General features: G+C 36.2%; 2 protein-coding genes across 4 annotated transcripts in view; one reads left to right on the forward strand and one right to left on the reverse strand.

The window, feature by feature from the left end:
- Positions 1-27,431, reverse strand: part of CENPP (centromere protein P) — a 124,581-nt gene that overhangs the window by 39,318 nt on the left and 57,832 nt on the right. The gene's annotated exons all lie outside the window — the stretch shown is intronic.
- On the forward strand, positions 11,141-27,312 carry ASPN (asporin). 2 transcript variants are annotated; one of them, XM_021409493.1, is made up of 8 exons: positions 11,141-11,436; positions 17,275-17,547; positions 19,532-19,644; positions 21,889-22,102; positions 22,392-22,502; positions 23,715-23,808; positions 24,821-24,959; positions 26,134-27,312. In XM_021409493.1, exons 2-8 carry the CDS (start codon positions 17,301-17,303, stop codon positions 26,329-26,331), a joined length of 1,116 nt encoding a protein of 371 aa, XP_021265168.1. In that variant the 5' UTR covers positions 11,141-11,436; positions 17,275-17,300; the 3' UTR covers positions 26,332-27,312. The 2 variants fall into 2 exon arrangements, with proteins under 2 accessions (XP_021265168.1, XP_021265169.1); XM_021409494.1 differs by having other exon boundaries at positions 11,141-11,286.

Below are 27,431 nucleotides of genomic sequence, written 5' to 3' on the forward strand. Positions count from 1 at the left end.
TGCAATCATGACTGCCCACAGAAATTCAGTCTGTACAAACTCACAAATCAAGTAACAATTTTGAACCAAAATCAGATTTGGGTGGATGCAGAGAAATACTCTCATTTCTCTGGTTCTCTAGATGCAGATGTAGGTGCACTTTGTATTCACATAGAGATTCAAGAGAGAACAAGCTGCAGGTTTATAAGACTGAGAAGACATGTAGCACAAGAATTTTTTTTAACCATTTCATAGAGAAAACTGGGCAAAACCCTGAGTAAATTCTTTTTAGTAACTTTAGTAACTCAATAGCAGCACTAATACCAGAATGACATTGCTTTTTGGCATAAGTGGAAATGTGGAGCTATAAACTGCTATATTTTTAAGTCATAATTTGTAATGTTGACTCATGCACCATACATAAGAATTTGTACAAGGGCCCCATAATCCTTCAGGTAGACCCCATTACAAGCTCAAAGATGTCAGTCATTATATTAATGCATCTTCTTCTTAATAGAAAAGAAGTTGACATTGATATTTTATAGAGTAGGATCTTTCCAGAGGTTAAATGATGACAGAACTTTGATAGCGTAACAACAGCAAAGGTGTCCAGCAGATAAGTCTGTTACCACAGAAGATTGGATAGCTTTCTGAATTTGAAGCAATGCCTAGAGTCAGTGTTTCCTCTAATACAAGGTCCGAGCGCTTTCTTTTAAAAATTTTCAGAAAAGCAATAGCCATCTCATTTGCATGAAGTGAGATCACTGCTAATTCTTCCACACGTTGCAGCTGTTAGAGCCTTTGTGTTCCCAAGAACGTAGAACTCACAGTACATACCATTCTCCACAGTTCTCCATTTTCCATTTCAATTTCATAAAGAATGAAGAGATTCCCTCCTGTCAAAGCTACAAGTCACTGAACTTCATCTCAAGGAGAAGTTTGAGGCACGACTTCTAGCTTTATAATGACCCAAGAAAACAAAGTTAATTTCACCCAGGGGATTCTGTTTCACGTAACACTACAGAGAGTGGTTGACACCATTTCTGAATTTCAATTCTGCAAGCATCATGCAAGCATCACTCTTGCACATACTGCAAAAAGATCTTAGTGTTCAATAAGACAAAAATAATCAGAACTGGAAAGTATGAGTTCATCATTTCTCTCCCAACGTTTTGGTTGCTGTTTTACAGAAAGAAATAATCTCTCTTAGGGGGAAGCTTTTAAAACAGCTATATCCTGGCAACAAAACAAATAGTTGGTCATTTCTGTTGTGCAGTAATACAAATGTTAACTAGTCTAAACTCTCATGAGAAAACATTTTCCCATTTGAAATACTATATTTATACTCTAATGCATGAAATTTTCAGAGAATACAAAATTACATCCAGTAAAATATTACAAATATGAAGTAATATTACCAAAATACTTCTACAAGATAATTGTGATAACTGTATATATGAAGCAATTTTCAACTGACAAGCCTGCAGATTGCAAATCTGTAGAGCTATAAGATATCTGGTAGTCTGCAAGTTGGAAGCTTCCTAACGCAACCCATGAAAACATCCACTCATTGGAAGCTGCTGGCACAACGGGGCCACAGGGAAATGCCTCTTTGGACTTTGGAGTCCGAACCAACCTGCAAAGGGTCACTTCTGTTGAAACGCAGAAAACAAAATGAACATGCAGTATCAACATGTGTTATAACTTTTATGTAACTATCCATTGTGAAAAAATATTTATCCAATCAAATTTTGGAAGACCAAAATTCAGGTCAAATCAGTGCTTTCAGGGGAGTTATAACAACACTACAACCATTTTGTGGAATGTCCTGATCATAGAGGTGAAGACTACTTTGGAAAGAGTACATGCTTTTACAGAGACCTACTTTTAAAGCTTTTTCTCCACGCAGGAGACATGTAAAGATCCGTCAGACCAGAACCAGCAGTCAGCTGCGTACCCTAGCCTCATTTGGAGGACAGTCTGCACAACAGCCTTTGTGTCTTCTTGAAAAGTAACAGAAGTATAAACAGCAATCCAAAAACACTAGTTCATAATAATATGTTTGACTCATTCAAAAGACATACTTCTCTGTTTTCTAATGAACAAAAGAGAGATCCCTGCTACTATTCCTTATTTAGTAACATTACCCTTCTATTATAGGTAGTTACCACTGAATCCCAAACTCTCTATTTCAAGGGAAAAGGCTTTAATTTTATTTCCTTTGGCATACTGAAAAACATTTTAAATGGGGGGAAAAACAGCAGACATGAAATAAGAGCTCTGGTTTAATGATGTCAACAACTTCTGAATGGTTGCAAGGCTGAAAATATTGTGGAAAAATGTTGGAACGAATTTTCCATCTGAAGTAGAGAAGACGTCAAATACAAAACTCTAAGATGCATTAAACAGACCTCCTTTTCCACACAAAGAAGTGCTCATGCAATCAATGTGCATTTAGCTGCTATTATCCTAGAAAATTATCACATTGCTTTAAAGTTTTATACTGATTCAAGAATCAAGAAGCCATACCCAAACGCTACCAAGAACAATTTCAACAATTTTGTTATAACTACTATGGTGATTCAATGGAAATACATTCTCCTGATGTTACCCATATACAAACTATAAAGTATCATTACATGTTCTTTCCTAACAGACACCCTACCTCGCTTTAGGGCAAAACCCATAAATTTTAAAGGAAAAAATATTTTTCCCTTTTGCTTGAAGAAACAAATGGAGAATATCAAACAGAACATTTCAAAAACTTCTTTTGTTATAGCCCATGCAAGATGAACAAGTTGTTACAGCTATTACTTCACTGGATTACCCTTGGGAAAACATTTATATAGGGTTGTGTGAAAGAACTTACGTAGTCAATACTGTGTGAAACCACACCATAAAACAACTCAGGATAAATTATCATTCATTTTATTACACTGAAATATTCCAGTTAGTAAGGAAAGACTAAACTAACAGACTTGCTAGCATTATGGTGTCAACTTTTTCACACAATAAATGAGCAGTCTTCAAGGGAAAGGCATAAAAAAGTCAAATTATCTCAGGATGAATCTCAAAACTAAATGGAAGAGTTGTCTTAAAATCACAACTTTACTTTAGGGAAACTAAAAGCAACGGAACATAATAAAATGCAGCACCCTTTGTCTGTGGAACTATTTTTGGCTATTGCCAAAGACAGGAGACCGGACTAGATGAGCTCTGATCTGATCCAGTACAGCTGTTCTTATGCACTTTGTACAGAGCCTCGTCTAACTGCTGCTGAATAGAACTTCCAGCCTGTGAACAGAGCTTATAAAATTTCCCAACACACAATCCGGGCACTGCACCGAAGTTTCTTGCAGCAATATTTGACGGCCTCTTCTCTCCATATTAAAAATTCCCCAGCAATGAATCATGTTTCCAATGACACTACATGATATAAACGAAGGGGAATCTCATTAGAACAGTGAGGTGGGCTACAGAGCTGTTGACGGCTTCACCTCTCGTCACCAGCCGGGAGCCGTGTGCTGCTGTGGGAGTCCTCACAGCATGCATGAATCCTGCTGCAGTCACACGCCAAATCTAGAAGCAAAGCTGGACCTGCATCTCACACAGCTCTTTCACTAATACTTATACCTAGGTCTACCGAAGGCTACCCCCTAAAACTCTATCCTTGTAACTAGACGTAATTTTACTTATTTTCACAGTTTGCGAGTTTTGGTTTCATGGGTAATGAGGTTTATTTTGGGCATTGGCTTCAAAGTTGTATATTCAGTAACGGTCTTTTTTCAGCGTGGAGGAACGTACAATGCTACAACAACATAGCAATGACTGCTGTACGAACATTTGCCCGGTGTTTGGGATTCTCATGGGTTTCACTATTCTCTTTTCCTATGAATGCCAAAAGGCAGTGATGCTCTAGCCTTGTGCTTCACATCCAGTCCTCCCCGTGTAGCCAACCACAATGGACACATTCTCTGTATTCTCTGCAGGAAGTGAACAGACACTCAAAAGTTGAGTGAAATCCCCAAAGCAATGTTCTGGTCTGCTTGAGCCATCCTGACTCCATTCATTAAGTGGATTTTTTTCAAGGATTGATCAATTAAATTGAAGGATTAACACCAGCTTTATTTAAAATGTTCATCTTTAAAAACACCACGTGCCTTCTTTAACAGGCTGTTATGGAAGGAATTTCCTAGTGCCACTGAGTAAACGATTACTGTGGTTTGGTAGAATTTTTGTTTCATTTTTGTTTATTCTTTGTACAGGATACAGATCTCTGCACAGTTACTGAAGGTAAATAGTTTTGAAATGTGTAGCTTGACTTAGATCTCTATTTGCATTAACACAGCGCAGATAAACAGATCAGCTAATGCACCATTTTCTATCAACTATTTTGAGGCAATTCGGTTAATTCTGAATAAAAAGTTGTTCCAAGTGTAGCATTAGGAGTATTTACACAGAAAAACATCAGGCTTTGCATGGAGTATTAGTAAAATATAACCGTGTTTCTCTGTGGGAACTTTTCATGTGACAGCCATTCCTAGGGAAAATATATAAAAGTTGACCTATTTTTTTCCACAAGACAGATATTTTTCTCAAAGGAATAATACTGAACACAGCTGTGGAAATATTAGATATTCAACAACACTATCAAACAAGACAAAAATCTTGTAAGTGATTATGTAATGATATTTTTAAAGGATGAAAATTGTGAAAAAGGGTTAAAATTGACTTCATTTTTTTCACAGCAATTTCTCCAAAATCCTGAAAGTTGGTTGTGCCATTACATTATATCCTCCAGCCTCATGCTTTCCATTCCTTAAAAGTCATCTCAGATATTCACAAGGGCAGTCATCCTCTAGCTATCTCATGGTTCACGTCCCCATTTCAATTAATATTCTTTAAAACGTACACACATATATATGGCTTGTTTTCTTCTAAGTTCTGAACTTCTTCTGCAAAACCTAACTCAATACCAGTTTCCCAGGGAGAACTCTTTTTCCAGTTTTTACCAGCAAAGTTTGGCTCTCGTAACGGAGAATTCTGGAAGTAAGACTTTTTCAATTAGACCAATTACATTTTGGGTCTAAATAAAACATTAAAACCCACTACACTGTCTTGCATGTTTCCATAGCTGAAGTGTACATGTTTCATGAAGAATTTTTTTTTTTCAGTCTGTCACCCACTCATTTCTTTTGTGCTTTCCTATTTTAATTTTTATTTTGAACTGGAAAAGGCAAAATAATTATTCTCTTTCTTTTTTGATGACATACGGGTTCAAACAGATCTGTGTTATATACAGTGTGTATTTATTTTGAAGATTATTTGGATAGACTCTAGTAATACCAGGAATGAAAGAAACATTGACTAACTCTCCATTTTAGCTGAATTAAATTTCACTCCAATCTTCTGAGCAAAGAACAATCCAGAGTTCAAGTGAGGATATTTGCACCTTTCACCTGAACTGTAAGACAATTTATACAGATATTATAATAAAACCATCTAAACAGTAGTATATTTGTAGTTTAAATCCTATGCAGACAAATTACCTAAGAGCTTGTTTTTTTAAAAAAAAAAGTTATATATTGGTAAGCAAGCTTACTTTCTAAAGTCAAAGTTATTTAGTACTGCTGCCAGCAAACCAATGGAAATTACAATTCTGTGTAATATAAGTGTTCATGAAAAAAAATCATAGCCTCTGCTTCACAAATTGTTCTACACAAAGATCTCATTTTCCATACCACAAGTTTATGTATGCAATTATGATATAGGATTTTCTTTCAACTTACATAAGTATTTCCACCAAGTGGTAAAAGTAAGTTCTATCATCAGTGAATTGCTATCTATGATAAAAAGCAGTGTAAAACCATCCAGGCAACCAACCATCTTAACTAATACGTTCCTGTATTTTCAACAAAATACCTTTAAAATTAGTACATCGAGTTGTATGTCAGACAATTCGAACTTCTCTGCTACTTTCAATATGGTCTTTTAGCTTAGCTGTCACGTTTTTTGTCTTGGGTTTTCATGTGCTTTCTTGTCAACTCTGCTCTAACACCTATGCCTTAGTTTCAGCTGGGATGGAACCGTTTTCTTTAGAGTGCCTGGTACGATGCTGCCTACCATACCACGTTTCTGTGAGTACAATGGCAAGCAAGACTGAGCTTGCACAGAGATGCAACCAGCCTCATACTGCATGCAGTTACTAGACCAGCTACAGTATATCAAATATTGCGAGGTTTCTCCCATTTATCTATTTTTGTGCCTTTTCTTCTTACCCTTATTTGTGGCTCTCCCCTAGAGGTGAAAAAGGAAAAGAAAGAAATGTATGCTAAAATTTAGCAAAACATTGCATGACATATGTGTGAGTAAATAAAGCAATGTGAATTCTGTCTTTTAAGCGCCAATTTGGAAAAAAACTACAGATTGCCTAATAGTTATGATTTCATAATTACACGATAAAATAATATTAAAACCATAAGAGCTGCAGTTAACTACAATTAAAGCACAGTCTTTCAGAAGTTTCCCAAAGCATTTAGCGTTGGACCCAGCCCTGCAGAACAGCTCCACTGCTACTGTGCCAATGAGACACAAACGAGACACTCCTACAGAATTCCCAGGAGCAAAACACGCATCTGAGAACAGAGGCTAGATGAAGTAATATGGTAGGGCAATAGCTTCTTTAGTGAGATAATAGCCTTATTTTATTAGGAGTGTTTCTGAAAGTTTTCATTTCAACTATTCCACAGTAACAAAACGTGTGTTTCAAAACTTGCAAACGGACTTTGGACAACTTCCTAGAAATACGTTACTTTTTCCAGCTACAAAACAGTATATGCTGGAAGTACTTGCAATCAATTTACAGACTCAAGTTCTTCATTAGATCAAAAGTGTAAACTGCAGACAGTCACTATAAATGTCGCACGTATTGCTTCCGCTTTTCATAGTTCCTGTCATAAACTGAGTCAGTCACCTTCTTTTGGATCCCTGCATTTCCAGTGCAACAGAAATTACTTTTGTTGATAAGCAATGCTAGAAATAAGCACAATACCACACTGAATTATCTTAGCAGGCTAACATTCTCGGAACACTTCATGTTTTTCTGAAATACAAAGAACTGGGTGGGCATGGCTGCTTTTTTCTCAAAACAACTAACACTCAGTGGAAGCTGATGACAGATTCTGCTTTAAATGTTGTCTTTACACACTCAACAACATGAATCTATCAAAAGTTTGTAAGAAAACTTTACCATTTAGACTTCTATATTATTTCTACTGTTGGCAAAACCAGAGAAAAATGCAGAAAGCGGGATGCCTTTACTTTGCAGGCCACCAGTTTTTTGCTTTTGTTATTGCTTTTATTTAACTGTTAAACTTTCACAGAGTGAAACACTTGGTACTCTAAGAGGAAACATAGCATTCAGTCAGGTTTGTGTTTAGAAACAGAAAATCTTCCCTATTATCTGAGTGATTCAGTATTTTGGCACTGGTTGCAAAACTTTTCATTGTAACTACTGTTTCATTTTCCATGAAACCATGTCTGCTGTTCCCAATGCCTACAAGAAAGATTAGCATTCGTATTCCATAGAAATGTCATATAATGCTATCAGAACTCATAAGTTTTTGCAAAAAAACTCAAAAGCAAAACAAATAATTGAAATATTCTGAAACCAAAACTATTTCAAGACCTTCATTCATCAAACAAATTATTTTTCAGGAAGAGCAGATTCCCCATCCAGTTAAGTTCCAAATTTTTCACAGGAGCAAGGAGATCAGAATCAAGGTGGGAAGAAGGTAGCTTAAGACTACTTCAGCAGGTATTCCCACATGGAAATGTTTGTAATAATCTGCTGCCTAAGGTAGAACCAAGTTAACTTACTCATCTAAGGCAACACAATCTGCAAGGGTGAAGAATTAGATCTGCCTCGTTGCGTTACTCTTTCACCCCTCTAGTCAGTCATGATTGCCAGACCACTTAATCCATAAAACACTAAAAATTCAAGGCAAACTCTTGGCAGATGCTGCTGACAATCAATCACTGATAAGTCTGACAATCACATGGGTACATGTACATGTAGAATTTGCTTCCCTGCTCTTTTAATACCACAAGCTGTGACTTTGTTCCCAATATAGATATACTCCTAACAAAGGCCAGTCTGCAAAATGAAACACAGTTGTGACAATTTCATAACTGGCTGTCAAAAATATGCAAAAAAGTACATACCTACCAAGTGAAACATAATGCACAGCAATAAATAGCAATTATTCCTAAATATACATTGACGTGTAATAACTGAAGAGTCAAGAGAAAAAGAAAAGCTGAAGAGTGCAGTTTTTCTACTTTCAGATGGCTAGAATACTGTAGCTCAACTTGAGAAAAGTCAAAAAATAGTTAAAATCAAACTGTGAGACTGTTCTCAACATGGGCTGGTTCTGAGCATGAAAGGAATAAGTCATGTTATTAAAATGCGATGGGCAGTCTCCAAGACAGATTTTTGCAGTTGATGTTAGATTCATCACTTTATGTAAACCACATTTATAAACAGTGCTAGTAAATTAAAAAGTATTTATTTTGCCTTACAATAACAAATATATACAAGATCAGCCTAAAAAAAGACTGCAGTGTAAGCGTAATCCACATATGGCAGCATATGCTTGACAGCTCAGACATACCAAGTAATAAGAATATAGCTCCCCTTCATTAAGAAATCAAGATTGTTTTAAGAATAGAATTCTAATTTTCTAACAATTCTTTCATTGTTGGAAATAGAGATCACTGTAAAGATCTGAACAGTTCGATGTTCAATAAACTTTTACTTATTAGACATACAATATAGAGGAGAATATACATACTGTTGCTTGCCTCAGACTTTCTATTTAAGAGCATCTCTTTTCAATAAAACCCCAATGTCATGGACTACATGACTCTATCAGACTTACTGTTATATCAGGCTATTTAAAACCTAAATCTGCTATTCATGAAAGAGCAGAAACAGTAGGATTAATTTTTCTTTTTATAGTATCTTCAAATTTATCACCGCAAATCAAATGCTTCATAACAGATCCAAGATAGCAGCAGCTGATCCTAACCTCAGTAGACTGCGGCTAAATTGTTTGTATGCCTGCTACACATTTTACAGAAGTACACTGCAGTCTTACCCTATAAAGTGAGACGGACAGTACATCAAGTACCTCGCATCAAATCTCTCAGTTGCACAGTGCAGCTTTCATTCAAAACTCTACAGCTGCCCTGCTGTGCTGGCTCATGTAGTGCCATCAGGTCCAAAACTTCAAGTAAATTGGAAACAGTGATCCCAGAGAGGAATTCTGCAAGAGCAGTTCGTTTTTGTAAATTGGAAATATGCTGCAAGTGTTTAAAAGACACATAAATTAGAGTGAGAACCACTGGCCTATTTTAATGTTTAGTACTGCAGTCAACAGCCAACATCTAAATACCAGAATTTTGTACTCCTGTGACCTGAAAGGGTGATTTTTGAGTATTTTCTTTTAGAATGCAACTATATTCATGATAAAAACACTAAACTTACATTTTGAGGCACTAAACAATTTCATTACAAGAACATAAGCGTTCCCAGGGAAGCAATAGTTATTCCTTTCAAATTGATACCTATTGTAAGACAGGATGGTGACATTTCTTCCAGATACTACTCTACTTGCCAGTTTCATCAGTGCAGCGATGGCAAGATTCATATACACAGATGTGTTTCTACCACCAAAAAAATGGAAAGGGAATTTTATTTAAAAGCATCTGTCCAAACTGTGATGTTGCTAAGCACCAGGAACATGGAGAGTTTCAGCAAAGCTAGGATCAACCTATAATGTTGATTCAACATTTTTTTGCTGAAAGAAGTGAAAAAGAAGAAACCAGCACATTCATATCACAACCCTCAGAACACCCCCTCTTCTACTAAAGAGCCAAGAAAACTTTGGAGGTTTAAATAGCAATTTAATACAAATTTGCTCAAGTAAGTGCATCCAAACCAACATCTTCAAATCACAGGAGTATTTGGTTAGGAAGCTTCAGTTTCTAAGTGCAGGCAGAGTGCAGATACATGCAATTTGAGATTTCAATAGACTTAAAGATCATCTCTCAGATTTTTATGTGGGAATGCGATTGCTCTTTAAACTGTAATTTCATTCTTTGGGAACAGCGATAGGGAGAAAGTTTATCATCATTCATCTATTCTACTGGAACTGAAAAACAGTGCGGGAAGTAACACAACTCTTATCTTGTTTGATATGAAAGCACCCATGTTTTAAGTTTTGGTATGGTATCTATTTCTTCCTAAAGAAAATAACAATAGACAAATTAACTAGTATGTGACTTAAATTGCCATTTTGCAAACACTAACACATTACGCTTAGATTAAAATAAAACTCCAAGCTGTAGTTCCATCGCTAGACCAGACTCTTATCATAGAGAGGAGTCAGTTAAAGAAATAGTTGAAGTCAGATGTGCATGGAGTGCGTGGAACTGGGTAGATACTATGAACTGTAAATTCAAAGGCACCAACTGCAAAACTTTTGCATTTGGTAAACTTAGTCACGCAGTTCTGAAGCACGCATGAGTAGGCAACCTCCTAAAGGCAAACAAGGAATAACTCCATTTCTGAGCGTTGTGATGTGTGTGTCAGCACAAACAACATAACTCCGTGCAAACTCTCAGAGACTTTGTTTAAAGCTCACAGCTTCAGTCCTTGTCACAGAGCACAGCAAATACTGCCTCTGTTTTAAATCAAGCATATGCTTAATTTCTCATATTCAGTAGAATTGGATACATTGACTAAAACAATCTGATGTACATTTTGCATGCTTGAAACTATCTCCCCTAGACAGAACATAGTGTACTGAAAGCATGACCAGTACTCATTCCTAACTTCACAACGAAGTACCAACTTGGTACCTTCAGAAGGCTTTAGGAACACGTGTATCGCTGCAGGCTACTGGCTCGCTCTGCCACTGGTTAAAATTTTATACTTCTATGAGTGGCACGCTTGTAGAAGAATAACATAAATAAGTGTGATTCCATGGCAGGAATGACCTGAAATGGACCTCACTGTACTTCCAGTGGCCTGATGTCAACTATTATTAAACTACAGGTTTTACAAAGTCTTCCACTAGACGTCTAGAGTTAAGCCAGAAGTTTTGGCTCTAATACAAGCAGTGATGAAAAACATATGAGTGGTAACAAGTCGTCTTAATATCATTCTTCAGTACTAAGATGGGCTAATCTGAAGCAGCAGTTTACTCGGGTGTCACCCAGGGTGCCAGGAGGATCACGAAGTTTGCAAGTGGAATTTTTCTTTATACCTACTTTCCACTCCACAGCACTCAGTCTAACTTCCTTTCCCTCTCTTTTTTATAAATGCAATAACTGGACAAAAAGATCTCAGGTGGATTATCAGAGTGCTTCTGGAAGAACTATCAGACTTGCAAGGTATGTCCAGTTTGAATACCTATTATATTTACATAGCAATAAAGAATTAAGCAACAGATTGCTAGTCACTGTCTGCAGATTATCGTCAATTAATTTAGAACAAGAAGTACCACTTCTTTATGGAACATTTGGAAACCTACTTTGCAGCTGAAATAATTCTGTGATTACTACATCTGAGCTGCAAAGCAAAAAAAAAAGCTACAGTGAACTGTTTAACTATTAAAGACTTCTCCTAACTTCTTAACAACTGCTAATAAGCATTTTTCTCCAGTTATTGCAATCTCTGAAACTCTATGCTATGTTTATAACAGTTCTAACGTTTCCAACTTACTATTAACTATCTGAAATTAGGTATTTGAGGGTTGCTGGGTTTTTTTAAAGTAAAAAGTCAGGAAAGTGATTGAAATGACATATTAAAGTGATAAATTTCTAAATGAAAATAACTTAAAAACACTCTTAGAGAATGTTCAATAACAAGAGTGAAGCAGTGTTTTCTCTGAAAAGTAAATACTCTCTTAATACAACTTATTTTATAAACAAGGTATTCCTTATTGTAATACACAGTTTCAAGACTGGAATGTTTCTCAAGAATATAATTTTTTCAGTAGTCTCACTGGACAAAATACTGCCTCCTGCTTTTCTAACGCAGATTAATCAGCAGGGAGTAGACAAAGAGTTAAACAGAAACTCATTTATTTGTGGAATGGGACAATGACTAATAGAACCAGAACTATTTTTAAATATGGCTTTCAAAACAGCTACGGTCTTGCCTTTCTTTGGACAAAGTCTGTGCGCAGTGCAATGATGTGTGTTATTAATGAACACAGGGATTTTTCTCTGACTCTGTCAAGACCACCAGCGTGCCACTTCAACATTTCCTTTTCAGAACCAGTGCCATAGGAAGTGTGCCTTCCTACACTGCTAACAGAAGGGTTTTCTAAATATACTTCTTAGAGTTTCATAATGTTAAAACCTTACCTATTAACTACTTCAGTGTTGTAAGGGGTAAGACAGCAGTAGTGCCAAGGAGCCCAGCCACCTCATACCAACGCCATTACTTCTGTCCTCACAAAGAGCTTTTCCTCCCATTACTCATGCTTAGATTTCTCATGTCACAGAACTGTTGCACACTTATGTGGGAATTTCCCATGCAGTCTGTAAATGGTTTTAATCCCATCCCATACTATGACATCACCTGCATTTAATTCGGTATGGATAAATATTGCCCTAAATTAAAAGCAGAAAAACTGTATAGCTTCCATGTGTTATTTGGCAATCTGTGTTTTGATCACCAGATTAGTGAGGGCAAGAATGTTCCAAGCAGCATCACAGCAATTTAGGATTGTTACATAAAGTCAGTCTTGTAGCATCTCTACATGCCCCACATGTAAAGTATACTCTCCACATGCCTTTACCTGACTGTGAGGTGGCTGATGTTCCAGGAAAAAGGTATTATCCAGAAGGAAACCAAAGGAAAAGCAGGGCTGCTATATAAACATGTAATGAAGAAGCAGTTGAGCCCACCCTGAATTCACTGCATTCTTTCTCAACTCATCTACGATTCCCAACCCTCGCTGGTAAAAATGAGAATGGAGAAGGGCAGACTTTGTCTAAATGACACTGAATGTTCAATAAAATGGCTGAGCCCGTTAAGCAGGGGGCACATGTCAAAAATCATTAGCTCGCTCTTCTTCTTCCCTGTCTCCCTGTTTAACATTCCTCCTCTCTAACCCCACTGTTCCCACCCATTTCTTTGTGCTGACTTTGACACCTGGACTTATTCTGTTTGTTCACCTGGAAAGAATGTGCTGGATTTTACTTTTTACATGACATGAGTTTTCTGCAGGTTCAGTGAGTTCAATCAGCACAGCGAGCAGGCTGAGTGAAAGAACTGTAAGAGAAAACAGAGTATTTGCCTGAAAGCAGAACAAGCCTGAAGTGGCAGCAACACGCCATTAGGAAAGCTGAATTCATGAACTGTGTTTTCCGAAACAAAATTAAACATTTCATAAATGTATTATGGTAAAATAATTTTTAAGATTTAAAGAAAGAGAATTACAAACGTGAATTTTAGGCTTTAGCTTTGTTCATTCTCTTACTCTTTAAGTATGCAGAGGGTTTGTACAAGAGCTTTGCAGTGTGCTACAGTCAGAGCATTCCTGCAGAGACCTATCAACAGCTACTTACTGGGAAGCTCAAAAACACAGCCAAGAAAAAAAAAAAACCCACAAAAAACTACATAAAACCTCCATAAAATCCCATGCAGTTCTTCGGCCAGTGCCACTCTGCAGTCAAACTTGGTTGCTGCTGCTAACTACTAAGTCAGTAAGCTATGAGAATCTCCTAATGACAAAATGGGAAGACAGATCCAGCAGAGGCCTGTCTCTTTGCTTAAGAAATGGATCACTTCTTAGGCTTCGTTCTGCAAAGGGACTTGTCTTCAAGAGGTTTAATTCACCGGACTAATATATTTTGCCAGTGGCATATTACAACGTTACTTTTGGAGAAGTGTTTGTGAACAATAGCTATTTTTCAAGAGCTGAAACGGGCCATCACTTCAGTCACATCCTCAACGTTTTCATAGTTTGAAATCCTGGTTTTTTGGTATCTGAAAGGAAAAATGCAATCTGTTTGCTATAGGTGCAAGCATGGAAATTGATTTCTAAGTAGTTTCACAAGACAACTTCATAACATCAGATACAGAACAGCATGTCACAACAGACACGGAAGATTATTATTTGGGTGCAATAAATTTATATATCCAGTGCCCATCAGAATTAGAAGTTAACGAAGACTTAGAAAGTAGGTGTCCCAAGATACAACAAACACTCCAAAGCTTGGCATCTTACACACACACACTGCACAACACTGAGCACACACAGCACAGAGGCCAGTCACTTAATACCTAAGCAGCCAGAGGAAGACCAGATTAACCTCCTGTCTTAAAAAACTCAGCCATGAAGGCACTCAGTCAAGAAAAAGAACAACTCAGAAGTCTGAAGGACTTCAGTCTCCTTCTCTCTTCATCATTTTGTATGACAAAAGTGGGGAATCATTGACTGTTTTGCTGAAGCAGAAGACTGATGGGACCAGAGAGTCCAAAGGTGCACACCAAACAGGAATGCGGTTCTTGACAAGCAAAACATTGCAGGTTCCACATCTTGATCTCTACACTATTTATATTCTGAGATGCTTTCAAGAGAACAAATTGCATAGGATTGCAAGTATAACTATAGAATTCTTTCTAAGAGCACTGAAAAAGAACAGAAAACAAAAAAGAAAACGTAGGAAAGATATGTATGTGAGTCTTCTTCTAAGAGACAGTTAAATGAGCAAAATTTACCATACTCAAATGAACGCTCAACTAGATTACAATAAATATTAAACTGGCAAGATACAATGTATGTTGTGGTTGGTTTCAGGCATATTAGAGAGAAAAAGGTCACTTTCTTCTCTTTGAAAACAGTGGATTTTGTATAATCTACATACTGTTAGCCTTTATCATTTTAAACACTGAAACATACACAGTTGCATGAGCATGGCGTATACAATACACAGCATTTTCATATTGCTAAGAACCATACACAAGAAATATCAATATCATCTTGTGGAGAAAGATAAACACAGTACTGACAAAGCCCTAGAACTCTGAATAAGTCAACACCATTGCACAAATCAGTGTACTGCTTTTCCTGTGATTGAGGACTAATGACAAAATGCCTATGTAAAGATATTTTTCAGTCATAAACAACTCAGTGAGTAATTAGGTGACTCTACATAGGTGATTAAACAAGAATTGACATCCATTTAGTACTTCCCTAAGAGGATCTGTGATAGTCCAAACAGAAACATTTTTATAACAGGATTTGCATACTAAAAGTTACAACCGCCCCTCTTGGTTTGCACAACGTCCTGCAAGATCCAAACCTCTTCCTGAACTGTGCTTTGATTTTTAAAAAAATAAATGGCATATCAAAAAAAACACTTTATGTACTATTTATGATAAATCCCTGAAATTCATCCAGAAGAGAAGTCACAGAGGAGGTATTAATTCATCAGCTCCTATTTACTAACATTTGACTAATTCTCTCTATATTGAATACCCATATGAGATGGAAAGCATCCAGGCATGCACAGCTAATGAATCCCTTCAAGGTTACAGAAAATATTTCTTTCATGAATACTACTCTAAAATCACCAATTAAAGAGCAGCAGCTAATGTCTCCCAACCAGAGATGGGCCTTTTTGATCATAAGTTCTGCTGGCCCATCAGAACTCCTGTGATCCTAGGAGAATACTTCCCTCACTTCTGGTACCATCTATACATCTATATAGGGTTTCTTACACGCTCCAGAGAAATGTCAATCCTGTGTCTTACTTATGGAAACAAATTCATGTTCGCAAACAAAATGTAAAAATACTTTTTGCCTCCTCAAGGTAACAATGTACTACTGTGGTATGTTATACCATACACAGTCTGGTTCTGAAATCATACTGACAACCAAATTCCCACGTACCATTTATATGTAAAGAAATTATGGAAAAGGAGAGTACGATACTCCAGTTCCAACCCATATCATTAGGATTTGCAGTAGAAAGACAGAATTTAGACCGCATTGGTTTCAGTCTTGGTTTTTTTTTGCAGAAGTAGAGAGAAGCCAATTGCTCACAGTTGGTGACCTACTGCCCTGTAGCACTGCATGTTCTGCTTGTAATATTTTAGTTACTTGCTTGTAGAGTCTGTATGAATTCTGTAATTACTGTATGTTCTCTGAAATCTGCAAAACATTCTGTGGCAGTTCTCACTACCTCTATTTCACAGGTCAATTTGGTCAATAAAATCATTTTTAGAATAAAAACAGAGCATGTAGAAAATATTCAAAGTCTTTGAACTATGGATTGCCATCACGCAGGTAACATAATATTATGTAGTTAAGGACTGGATAATTCGGACTCCTGGTTTTCTCAGTCAGGTACAGCTAAAAAATCTGGTAAAAATACACCTCAAGGGAAGGAGAAAGAAACTGAATGAGCAGCTGAATGGCAACAAACTTTTCCATATTTTTCTAAAGATAAATCTGCTTTTGAAACCCTCGGTAGCCTGTGCGTTCTTCTTAAGAACATCTGAAGAAAAAGTAATTCTAGCTGTCTGACATGGAGTTTTCTTCTTTGGAGCTGCCCTAAGTGATTCAACATCTTTGTGTCCTCCAGCCTGAAGGACCAGAAAATTCTGATTTTTCCAAATTAGAATAAGAATTATTTAATTAGAAGCATCAAGAGAGTAGAATAAGCAGTGTTTAGGGAGTACCCTGATGAAAGCATTCTATGTTTGCTAAATAAATATTTCCCAAATTTCTAGAAACAAGTAATGCACATATGCCCCTATACCCAATTCAAAGTATTTTTAATTAAGAATTAATGCAGCAGATCCAATTTCAAACTCTAGTAAGGTCTGCTAAAAAAATTACACTCCATTCTTTTAAAAGCCCTGATTTAATAGCATTTTACTTCAGAGCTTAAAGTAAATGATGAAACTATTTTTAAAACTGAACTAAAAGAGCTTTGATATGATATTAAAAACTAATGAATTTCATCACATTTAATCTTATTTTCTTGTAATGCATAGTTTTATACTAATGATTTCAATATTTTCATGCTTCAGAGAATATTTAAAATATTATTTAACCTTTATATACTAACTTTCAAAACAGATCATTTTTCTGGACAACCAATTGTAGCAGTCAGCGAAGACAACAGTACAACGCTCTTATTTGCTGTTTCACATTCACTGATCCTTGTATCTGGGGGTTTTCATTTTTCTTTTTTCTTTTCTGTTAGAGATCATCTACCCTGATTAAGACAACATGAAGGAATACACGCTCCTCCTCTTCTTGGCATTGTGCTCTGCTAAACCTCTCATTGGTCCTTCATATTTTACACTAAAGAATATGATGCTCCAAGACATGGAAGAAGAAGATGATGACGACGACGACGACAATTCTCTGTTTCCAACTTCTGAACCAATTATCCCTCTAATTCCTTTTGATCTATTCCCAACGTGCCCCTTTGGATGCCAGTGCTACGTGAGAGTTGTCCACTGCTCTGATCTAGGTAAGAATTAACTTGTGTGCCTGCTGTCCATTTGATTCTCCTCTGCAAGATTGTCTTTTTAAAGGATGAATTCTCCAGCTCTGTAATTTGCATAGTTGGGGCTGTTCGGTCTGGATGAGAAAAGGCTCTGGGGAGCCCTGAGAGCAGCCTCTAAAGGGGCTGTAAGAAGGAAGGGGACAGACTCTTCAGCAGGGGCTGTTGTGACAGAACAAGGGGAAATGGTTTCAAACTAAAGGAGGGGAGACTTAGACTGGACATAAGGAAGAAGTTGGTTACAGTAAGGGCGGTGAGGCACTGGCACAGGTTGCCCAGAGAGGTGGTGGTGCCCCGTCCTTGGAAACATGCAAGGTCAGGCTGGATGGGCTCTGAGCACCTGGTGGAGCTGTGGGTGCCCCTGTTCATTGCAGGGGAGTTGGATCAGATAGTCTTTAAGAGTCCCAGTCTAAAGATTCCATGATTCTATATTACTATACAGGTCATTTTCAAAATAAGCTTACATTTCTTTCTTCAGTCAGGCTTGCAAACATCAACAACTATGCTGTGCCCAGCACTTTAGGCAAAATAAATGTTTCCCCAACTTATGTGCAGCAGTTCAAGAAATTAATACAGTGCTACAGCCGTCTTTCATTGACAAGGACTTCATTGGTAACAACACAGAATGGAAATATATTTTGAACCTGCTACAAGTAACTGTAAAACTATTTAACTAAATACTTGTCTTGGTTAATAAACATATACAATCTGCACAACTTTTTATCCACTAAGAGAGCAATCACAGAATGTGAAGATGTTTATATTAGCATTTTTATTATACTTTCTGCTGCTTCTTTTGCTTCCATGAAGTTATATACAAAGAGAGAAGCAGAAAAAATTCCCCCATCTTTGGTTTGCCTTCAGTAAGCTACTAGTCCCCTGTGCCCAAAAAAGGCTTTGGCTAAAGAACTACTTGATTCACAGCTACAAAGGAACAGCTCAAACATCAAGAAAGGATAGCAAAGGGAAAAGAAGCCGTAAATAAACCACAACTAAGCTATAATGCAAATGTACAAGTAGGATACAAATTATTTGTTTAGCTTAACATCCATTTCAACTGCATGTCATTGCTAATAAGATTTTAAACAAAGGCAAATCTGCCACCGTTACTGTTACAGACACACACTCATCCCTGATGATCAAAATTCCTAAGTATGAATTCATTGTTAAATGCTTCAATTGGAAGTGCTCACTGAATTTTTCTGATGATTTAGGGACTCTGAACTTAATCCCAGACTCTTCCCATCTCAGAAACACCGAGCCAGTGCAAATTTGTGTTTTTTTGTTTTTTTGGTTTTTTTAATATGCTGTGATTGAGCAATACACACAAGCAAGTTGCTATCCCTTTGCTAGTCTCTTCCGCTGAGCCAGGACCTGAGATGGTATGAACTGAAGCAGTTTTGTAATCGAACAGCAAACTGGACTGGGGAAATTTATGTAAGTGATAACTAAGGACTGGCAGCTGAAACACTTTCTCTTGGCTGGTTACACCAAGAAAGCATTTCTCAGCCCTGACATTAATAGGTGCCAATGTAAGCAACTGGGCCACTACAACAGGTACTGAGGGCAGATGCAGAACAGAGCAGATATCTCCTAAAGCCACAGGAACAACTTTGTTCCTAAATACAAAACAGGTATTGCTTGTCTGAGGACTGCTTTCTCCAGGGACTTAAGCAGTTCCTGTGTAGAACAAACTGCTCTAGAAGCTGCTTATTTCCCAGCTGCAAGGAGCATGTAATGCGCACCCCAAGTAAGCTTTTCATCAATATGAGAAAAAATTACTCCACGCATTTTTGACATCCATTCTTACATAATTAGTTACCATCATTATCAAAGTATTGTTCTCTATCTCGTGCTTTGTGGCTGAATTTTCTTTCCCATTTAGCAGGTAATTTCTTTGGACATATATAGAGGCGTGTAATGTTTCTGTTTCTCTCACATCCTGAAATAGGTTTGACATCAATACCTCGCAACATTCCACCAGATACTCGTATGATCGACCTTCAGAACAACAAAATAAGAGAGGTCAAGGAAAACGACCTCCAAGGACTCGTATCACTTTATGTAAGCTTGCTATTTTCCAATTTTGAAATCTTATTCAGCAATCTTAAATATCTTGATACTTTTAAAATACAAATGGCATTTTTCTTCTCCAGCAGTATCCAGAAAACTACAGTCTAATGTCTGCATAGTTGGCCGCTCAGGCATAGTAAGAATCAACTTTCCTTGAGCTGTAAGGGTTATGTTAAAAATCCAGAAAACGTACTATATCACCAAAAAGATCCTCAAGATTTATTCAATTCTAAGCATGTACAAGAACACTTGCTACATTTTGAAGGCTGCTTAGCTGTAAAACAGTAGAAAGAACTCAGTCTCTCATGGAAGAATGCAATCCATGTTTTCTGAGAGTATCTTCAAAAGCACACAGCGTACGACTAATACATAACAGCACTGAAACGGAGGTTATGTGCCCAATTGACCTGAACAGAAAATATGGCAGCACTGAATTACTGAAAATGTTATCTGCTTTTCTATGCCTTTTTTAAGCATGCTTAAGCTTATACATATGGACAAGCTTTAAACTTAGTAGCTAACCAAGATAGCTAGTGTAGGCAATAAAGAGAATAAAATAGGCTCAATGACCCAAAAAGGTAGGTTAAATCTGTTTTGGAATACGATTTCCACAAGATGTCACTCTAGATCCAGTACCAAGAATAGTGATAATTAACAAAATTTCATTTCATTGTAAAAATGAAAATTTATCCCACAAAACATAACAGCAAGAAGAAAATCTATTCCAGATCAGAAAGACAAGAAGAACACATTACATCAATATCAAATGAATTCTTTTAAGTCATATTTGGCTTACAGAAAGAACAGGTAAACACATCCAGCAAATTTTCTATGAGCTTTCCAATTATTTGGAAACCAAAAGTGGGAATCATATTGATTCACTGTTTGGAACAATAAGTTTCCAATTCCCCTTAAGAGTCTGATGTCTGGATATAGAATGGCATTACCCATATAAATGGGGTTTATTTTCACTATAAAAGCTCTAACAGAAACTAGACCTCCAATGACAGAGAAAGTCACTGGAATACATCAGGAATCACCACATTATATATTAGATTCCCCACTTAAGTTATGTGATCACTAAGAACTCTGAGCTGCTTTGAATTTTTTCATCCGTTACTTTGTGATTATGTGGCAAGACCTAAAGCAATTTTTAGTTAAAGCAAAGTTTATTTTGTACTAAATATCTGAGCACTGGTTTCCTTAGCAAAGCCACAGATGGCAACATGGATTAGAAAGGAAGCATTTCCTGTTTATTTCCTTAAGCTATTCCCATTTTTGCTGGAAAAAAGATTAATTCTGTTTTGCTCCAGTTTTTTCACAGCTCCAGGGAGAAGACAAATTCCCAACAGCTTAAAGAAGTGAAAAAAGAAAAAATCCAAAACCAAACGAAAAGCCAAACAACTCCCTCCCTCCCCCCAAGAAAAGAAACAAACAAAACCCACACTTGTTGAAACAGAAATGTAGAGATGTGATCTGACATGCAAAATAATTTTCAGATAACTTGCCACTTGTTGGCTGTATCAACTCATTACAAGATCTCTAGCAATGCGGCAGCAGTTTATATAAAAGCACACAGTAATCAAGAACAACTGCTGTTCAAATAAGAACTGGTGTATGCTATAGTCAAGGGATGATTAAATTCACAGGAGCTGAAAGATTACAGCAAATAAGATAAATCCATGGCTGCATATGCAAATTTTTTTTGTTTGTTTTGTTTTTGTTTTTTTTTTACAAAGAGAAGATTTTAAGAAATTCAGATTAAAAACCTGACTTTTATTCTGCAGCCTAATTCTGCTGAAATAAAAGTTGAAATTCTGAGTTTTGAGCATTTGTCTGCACTAAGGAAACAATAACAGTGAAAAAGAATATAACCCTAATCCAGTGCCACAAAAGATTCAAAGACAAACATCCTGCTTTACTGATTCTTCCCATTGCCACCAGGACCTTGTCAGATCTGATAACTTTTCCTCTGCCTTCCAGTTTATGCCTCAATTTCCAGGTTCTTTTTTTATTTTTCAAAACTAACTGAGATGTCCAATGTATATAACAGTTTAATTTCAACACCACCACCAAAATGGTACCAATATATTTAAATAATGACTAACTTCCTGTGTCAGTTTGGTATTTTAGAAAACTAAAATCTTTAATTGTTAAATTATGCATCAAAGTTAAGACATTATCATCATAACGTATGTATAAATTTTCTTTATGTGCTCTTCCCATGCGTCATAGGCACTTGCTTTGAACAACAATAAGATAACCAAGATCCACCCAAAAGCCTTTCAACCAACCAAAAAGTTGCGACGACTGTATTTATCTCATAACCAGCTAACTGAGATCCCAGCAAACCTACCAAAAACTTTAGCAGAGCTCAGAATTCATGCCAATAAGGTTAAGAAAATCCCCAAGGATGCGTTTAAAGGAATGAAGTCTTTACACGTTCTAGGTAAGACTACGCAGAAAGAAAAAGTCTTCACTAAGAAGTTAGTATATTGTATACAATTTTCATTCAAACATTTCCTCAGAGTGGAAATTGCTCTTAAAGAGATATCTGTGATCATCTATTTAAATGGATCATCATCATTTAAATTCCATGTGAGGTTGCTACATAGGTAAAGTTTCCGGTGACAGATTTCTAAAACATGAGCATTACTAAAATGAAATCAGTTAGTTATAACATTTAACATACACAAGATTCCTATGCCATAAATACTTTCTTTTCCCCTCTTGGACAGAAATGAGCGCAAATCCTCTCAACAATGATGGAATAGAGCCAGGGGCTTTTGAAGGAGTAAATATCTACCACATAAGAATTGCAGAAGCTAAATTAACTTCAATTCCTAAAGGTACGCTTTGTTTTACCTTACCTACTTTGCCCTTACCAGCATAATTTTAAATAACATGTTCTCACATCAATATGATTATTAAAAATGTCATACATTGAAATACATACACTCCTATCTTTCTTACTTTTCTTGTTGTACAGAAATATCCAGTGGCACATCCCCAAGGCAGCCACGTGCAGGCACGCACAGGGCACATCTCAGTGCACAAGAGAAGACATTTTTCTAGTATCATCGTAATAGCATCTCTTGTCACTTATCAGAACAAGATATACATGTAAAACGATTCAGATTTTCTCTTTGTTATGGACAAATAGCCTATAAGAAAATACAGCATGAGTTCCAATTCATGGGCTCAAATAAACATCATTAGGATATTATTTGCATATGCAAACTAAGTTTGTCTGTAGATCCTTCGTCCTGCACAAAATTATCAGAAGCACCCATAGCTTACAAAACACGCCTAAAATCTAAAGTGGACTTGTGGGTAATCTTCTCTCTTAATACTTAATTGGACAGAAGCAGCACTCTGTGGAGCAGTGAACTGGAATAGAAACAAAAAAACACCAAAACATGTCAATAAAGACAGACTGTAAGGCACAGCCCTTCAGTTTTCTGTCTCAGGGCTACAACAAGCAACAATAGGAGCAGGGCTCTGGGAAGCAATACTAGGAACAGAAAGAGGTGGTTTGTCTTGCTTGGTGTCAGCGTGCAAACTAGACAGATTGTAAATTCAAAGCTGAGATCAGTAAATGGAAATTCAGACCTGTGACTGCCTTCTTTTGCCCTCACTAGCAGGATATAGTATAGAAGGTTTTTTGTCTTCTGGGCTATTCACAAAACACAGAACAGGCAGCTCTGAACTGGGGCTGTGTGTTTTCATATGAGAAATCATTCCATGTACCAGCATGGAAAAGGAGATACCTGATAATCCATTTTACTCAAAGAATCCAAAAGCTCGCCTCACAGATCATTTGCTAAGAGCTAGAACAGCACGATTTTAAACCAAAGAAAGTTGACAAGTTCTGCTGTTTTGCTTTTTGAAAACGTAGCATACCTGTATCTAACACTCCTTTCTTTGGGACAGTCTCATCCAAGACTCTTCACCCAAACACACACAAAGGAAAGAAGTTACTAGGAATATAATAAATATTCCAACAAAAACCTGCTAAATTTGTTTGATTTTTCTCATGCTGAGCATTTGTTTTTCATCAGATTTACCCTCCAGTCTACTAGAACTTCACTTAGATGACAACAAGATCACAGCAGTTGAACTTGAAGACTTTAACCGGTACAAAGACCTTCAAAGGTAAAATTTCCAAGCAGAATGCTTTCATCTGATAAGAAGTTAGACCCGGTAGTACCTCTTACTCCATACTTCTTTTATGAATACAATAGAGAATTCAAATATGTAAACGGTTTAGTAAGAACTTCTGTAAATAAGAGCAAACTTGATATATAAAATATATATTTTTACTTCACATATATATAATATATATAATATATATTAAAAATATTGGAATTGTTATCGTTGCATCTTACCTAGAATCCTCATTAGAAGCGTGTCAAGAATAACATCTGATTACAAAAGTAGGAAGTTATTTTTCTAAAGCTTAGTTAAGTAGTCTGAAAATACGGCCAAGCAGTGCTGAATTTCGCGTTGGGTAATAGAAACTACTACCAAAGAAGAACTATGGAACAGCTTTTAAATACCAACTTCAGTTTCTGAAGATATTAAGACAGAAAGGAGAAAAAGGAAATTGCAGGATGAATGGAAACAGCAAACTGCCCTAAGCTGTCACCTTCTGAATCACCTTCCTAGCAACATAAAAAGCCAAATTAAGGCCTAAATAAGGAAAATGTGGAAGTAGGAGAGATGGTAGTCCTGTTAATTTTAAAAATGTGATGGTGAGCTATTGTTTCTTTACAAGATTTTCTCTTTTCTGACTCTTTATTAGAATGCTTTTTATTAATGAATGAGTACTTTTTATAGCTACACTATTCAATAAAAGAGCATGGTTTATTTTACAAGAAGATTTGTTGATACTTAACTTTAACTCTTGAACTAAAGAAGAAAATCTGCAGCAAAAACTAGACAATAGCTCACATCTAATCAACTGCTGTCCTTTAAAGGGAGATTAAATTATGAAAAAATATTTATTATGTCAATGGTGGTTTCCGTCAGAGACAAGATTTCATCATTCTTTCCCAGTTCTTTTTCCTATGTGTACTCCTGTGAATTTCAGTCTTTAAAAAAGCATGCCCTTGAATGCTGTTGTAAATCTCAACCTTTAATTAAATGTTCCTTGTACTGTCTCTAGGCTTGGCCTTGGGAACAATAAAATCAAAGATGTGGAAAATGGAAGCTTTGCCAACATACCAAGTATACGTGAAATCCATCTTGAAAAAAATAAGCTCAAGAAAGTTCCTCCTGGATTACCTGATCTGAAATACCTGCAGGTCGTATACTAAACTTAATAGAAGTCTTTGGGGGTTACAATTTGTTTGATACACTGCTGCATTGATTAGGACATAATTAAAAAGCAAATTGTCATTTAGATATTTTGACATGACTCTCATATTACAAAAATGAAATCAACTCAAACAGGAAGAATAAGCAGAAAACAAAGGAAAACACTGCACGCAGTAAAGATATGTGCAAAAAGTTTGTTACAGTTTCCACGCTAGGGCAGTTGGAATTTTTCCTTTCTTACACTGAAAAAAATGTTATTTCCAAATAAAATTCTCTTTAAGACTGAAATGACTAGATTAAGATTTTTTAAATTTTAGTATTTGTATTTAGAACTAGAAAAATACTGCAATAAGATGCTTTCAAAGTACTTTTATTTCCTGAAATCTGGAAAAGCAATTAAAATCATATATAAGACATAAGCTTTGGGATGCAGAGCAGGGCACAGCTTAGGGAAACATGAAGAAATGCACTAATGACAGAACATGGAAGCTATTTCGTAAAACCATTTACCTCTGAATATTACTTCTTTCTGCTTCTCATTTCACTCCAAGGAAAAAATTTTGATACATGTTTGTGTATATATATAATTATAGATATCTAACATTGGTTTGTAATTTAAATATAGTTATAATAGAAGAAGAATTCATTAGTTAATGTACAATATTTTCTGAAATTCAAAATTCTACTAGCACAATTTACTTACTAAATTAAGCTGCCTAACACTGATGTAGCTAATTGTGCAACCATTCCAACAAGTCTCTCCTAATACCAGCTTTTCCAGAGACTACTTTTTAAAATGCATGAAATCACTAAGAATTTACATCATAGGAGAATACAGTACTGCAGCGTTGCAATCATTACTATAAGAGAATATAGGGTTGTATTTCAAGAGAATATTCTGTCAAAATAGACTCAAATTATTCTGACAACGCACTGATAAAATAGCATGTTTTTTATTTGTTTGCTTTTGTGGGATGGGAGAGATTGTGATACACGGGAAAATGTTTCTAAGCACTTTAAGTTTTTAATTCCCGATATTATTAATAGTCTGCATCCAGCTGTTCTTACAGCAAACCTCAATTACCTACTCGCTAATGAAATGCAGGTATTTTCCCATTTACGTGCTGAACTATTACGTTTGACTGTTTTTTCTTGCTGCAGGTTGTCTTCCTTCATTCTAATCACATTGCAAAACTGGGAGTGAACGACTTCTGTCCAACAGGAAGAAGAAAGAAGAAAGCGTTATACAGCGGCATAAGCCTCTTCAACAACCCTGTAAAGTACTGGGAGGTTCAGCCTTCAACTTTCCGGTGCATTTTAGCCAGAAACAGCGTGCAACTTGGAAATTTCCTCAAGTGATACCAAAGTCGGGCATTTCAAAAAGCAACCCGTCCAAATCATTTCTACAGTACTTGAAATTTGCTGAAAATGCCCATTTTACTATATTTAACCAGTTTACAAAGTAATTACTATTTCAGAGAAAATTAATTAGAAACGCTATTTTAGCAGGCTCCATTGCCTTATTTGACAATGTTCAAGCCACATTTGAATAATTTAAGTAGAAATATTTATATCTCATGGGAGGACTCTTGGAAGTGAAACTGGAAACTGCACTTGGTGTTTCCTGTAATAGGTGTTGAATTCTTTAATCACATATTTTGTCATATTCTTTTTTTAAAAGGAATTCTAAAACTAAAGTAGGAGTTACTTATTCCACAGTAAGGACTTTTCCTTTGCTAAATAGTATTGTTAAAAAAGCTGCAATCCTACCAGACAATGACAAATTCTTGTGCTGTTTCTGATAACCAGTAAACAGGCAAATGTGCAAGAGGAAAGTATGGCATTAGCATTGTGAGCTCTTTCATCTCTAAACTAGAATATATTTTAGTTTGGGAGATAAAAAATGGTTTTCAAATCAAGAACAAGCACATAAGAACACTTAAAACTTTGTGGTATTTATTCTTGCGGCTTTAACCAAGGAAATGTCCAATGTTTTGCTATCGACATAATTTGACGCGCTCTGAATGATAAAAGGATGATTCAAGGTTTATCATATGCTTTAAGCTTCATAGGAATGTTTACTAAACTCTCCTTAGACCAGCACAAACATCTTCTCTTATCTATAATAGTTGTAATCATGTTTTTCATTTAATTTTTTTCCTTTGTATTCTGACATCACACGGGTTAAGAATCCCTCATTAATTTTAGTAAGTATCCTAAAATTGCAGAACGCAAGCAGATAGCTGGAACTCAACTACCCTGACTTCTTACACAGGTCAGCACATAGAATTCTCAATCCTGACAGTACTGTATAAAATGGATATTTTATATATCTATTTAGTGTATATTTGCTATTGGGATTCAAAATAAATTAAATTTAAATAAATTCTTGCTTTTTTGTACTTTATTACTATGTCACATCAAAACATTCAGAGATTACACCCAAACACCTTTCTTAC

This window comes from Numida meleagris, chromosome 11 (assembly GCF_002078875.1).
Source record: "Numida meleagris isolate 19003 breed g44 Domestic line chromosome 11, NumMel1.0, whole genome shotgun sequence".
Taxonomy (NCBI): domain Eukaryota; kingdom Metazoa; phylum Chordata; class Aves; order Galliformes; family Numididae; genus Numida; species Numida meleagris.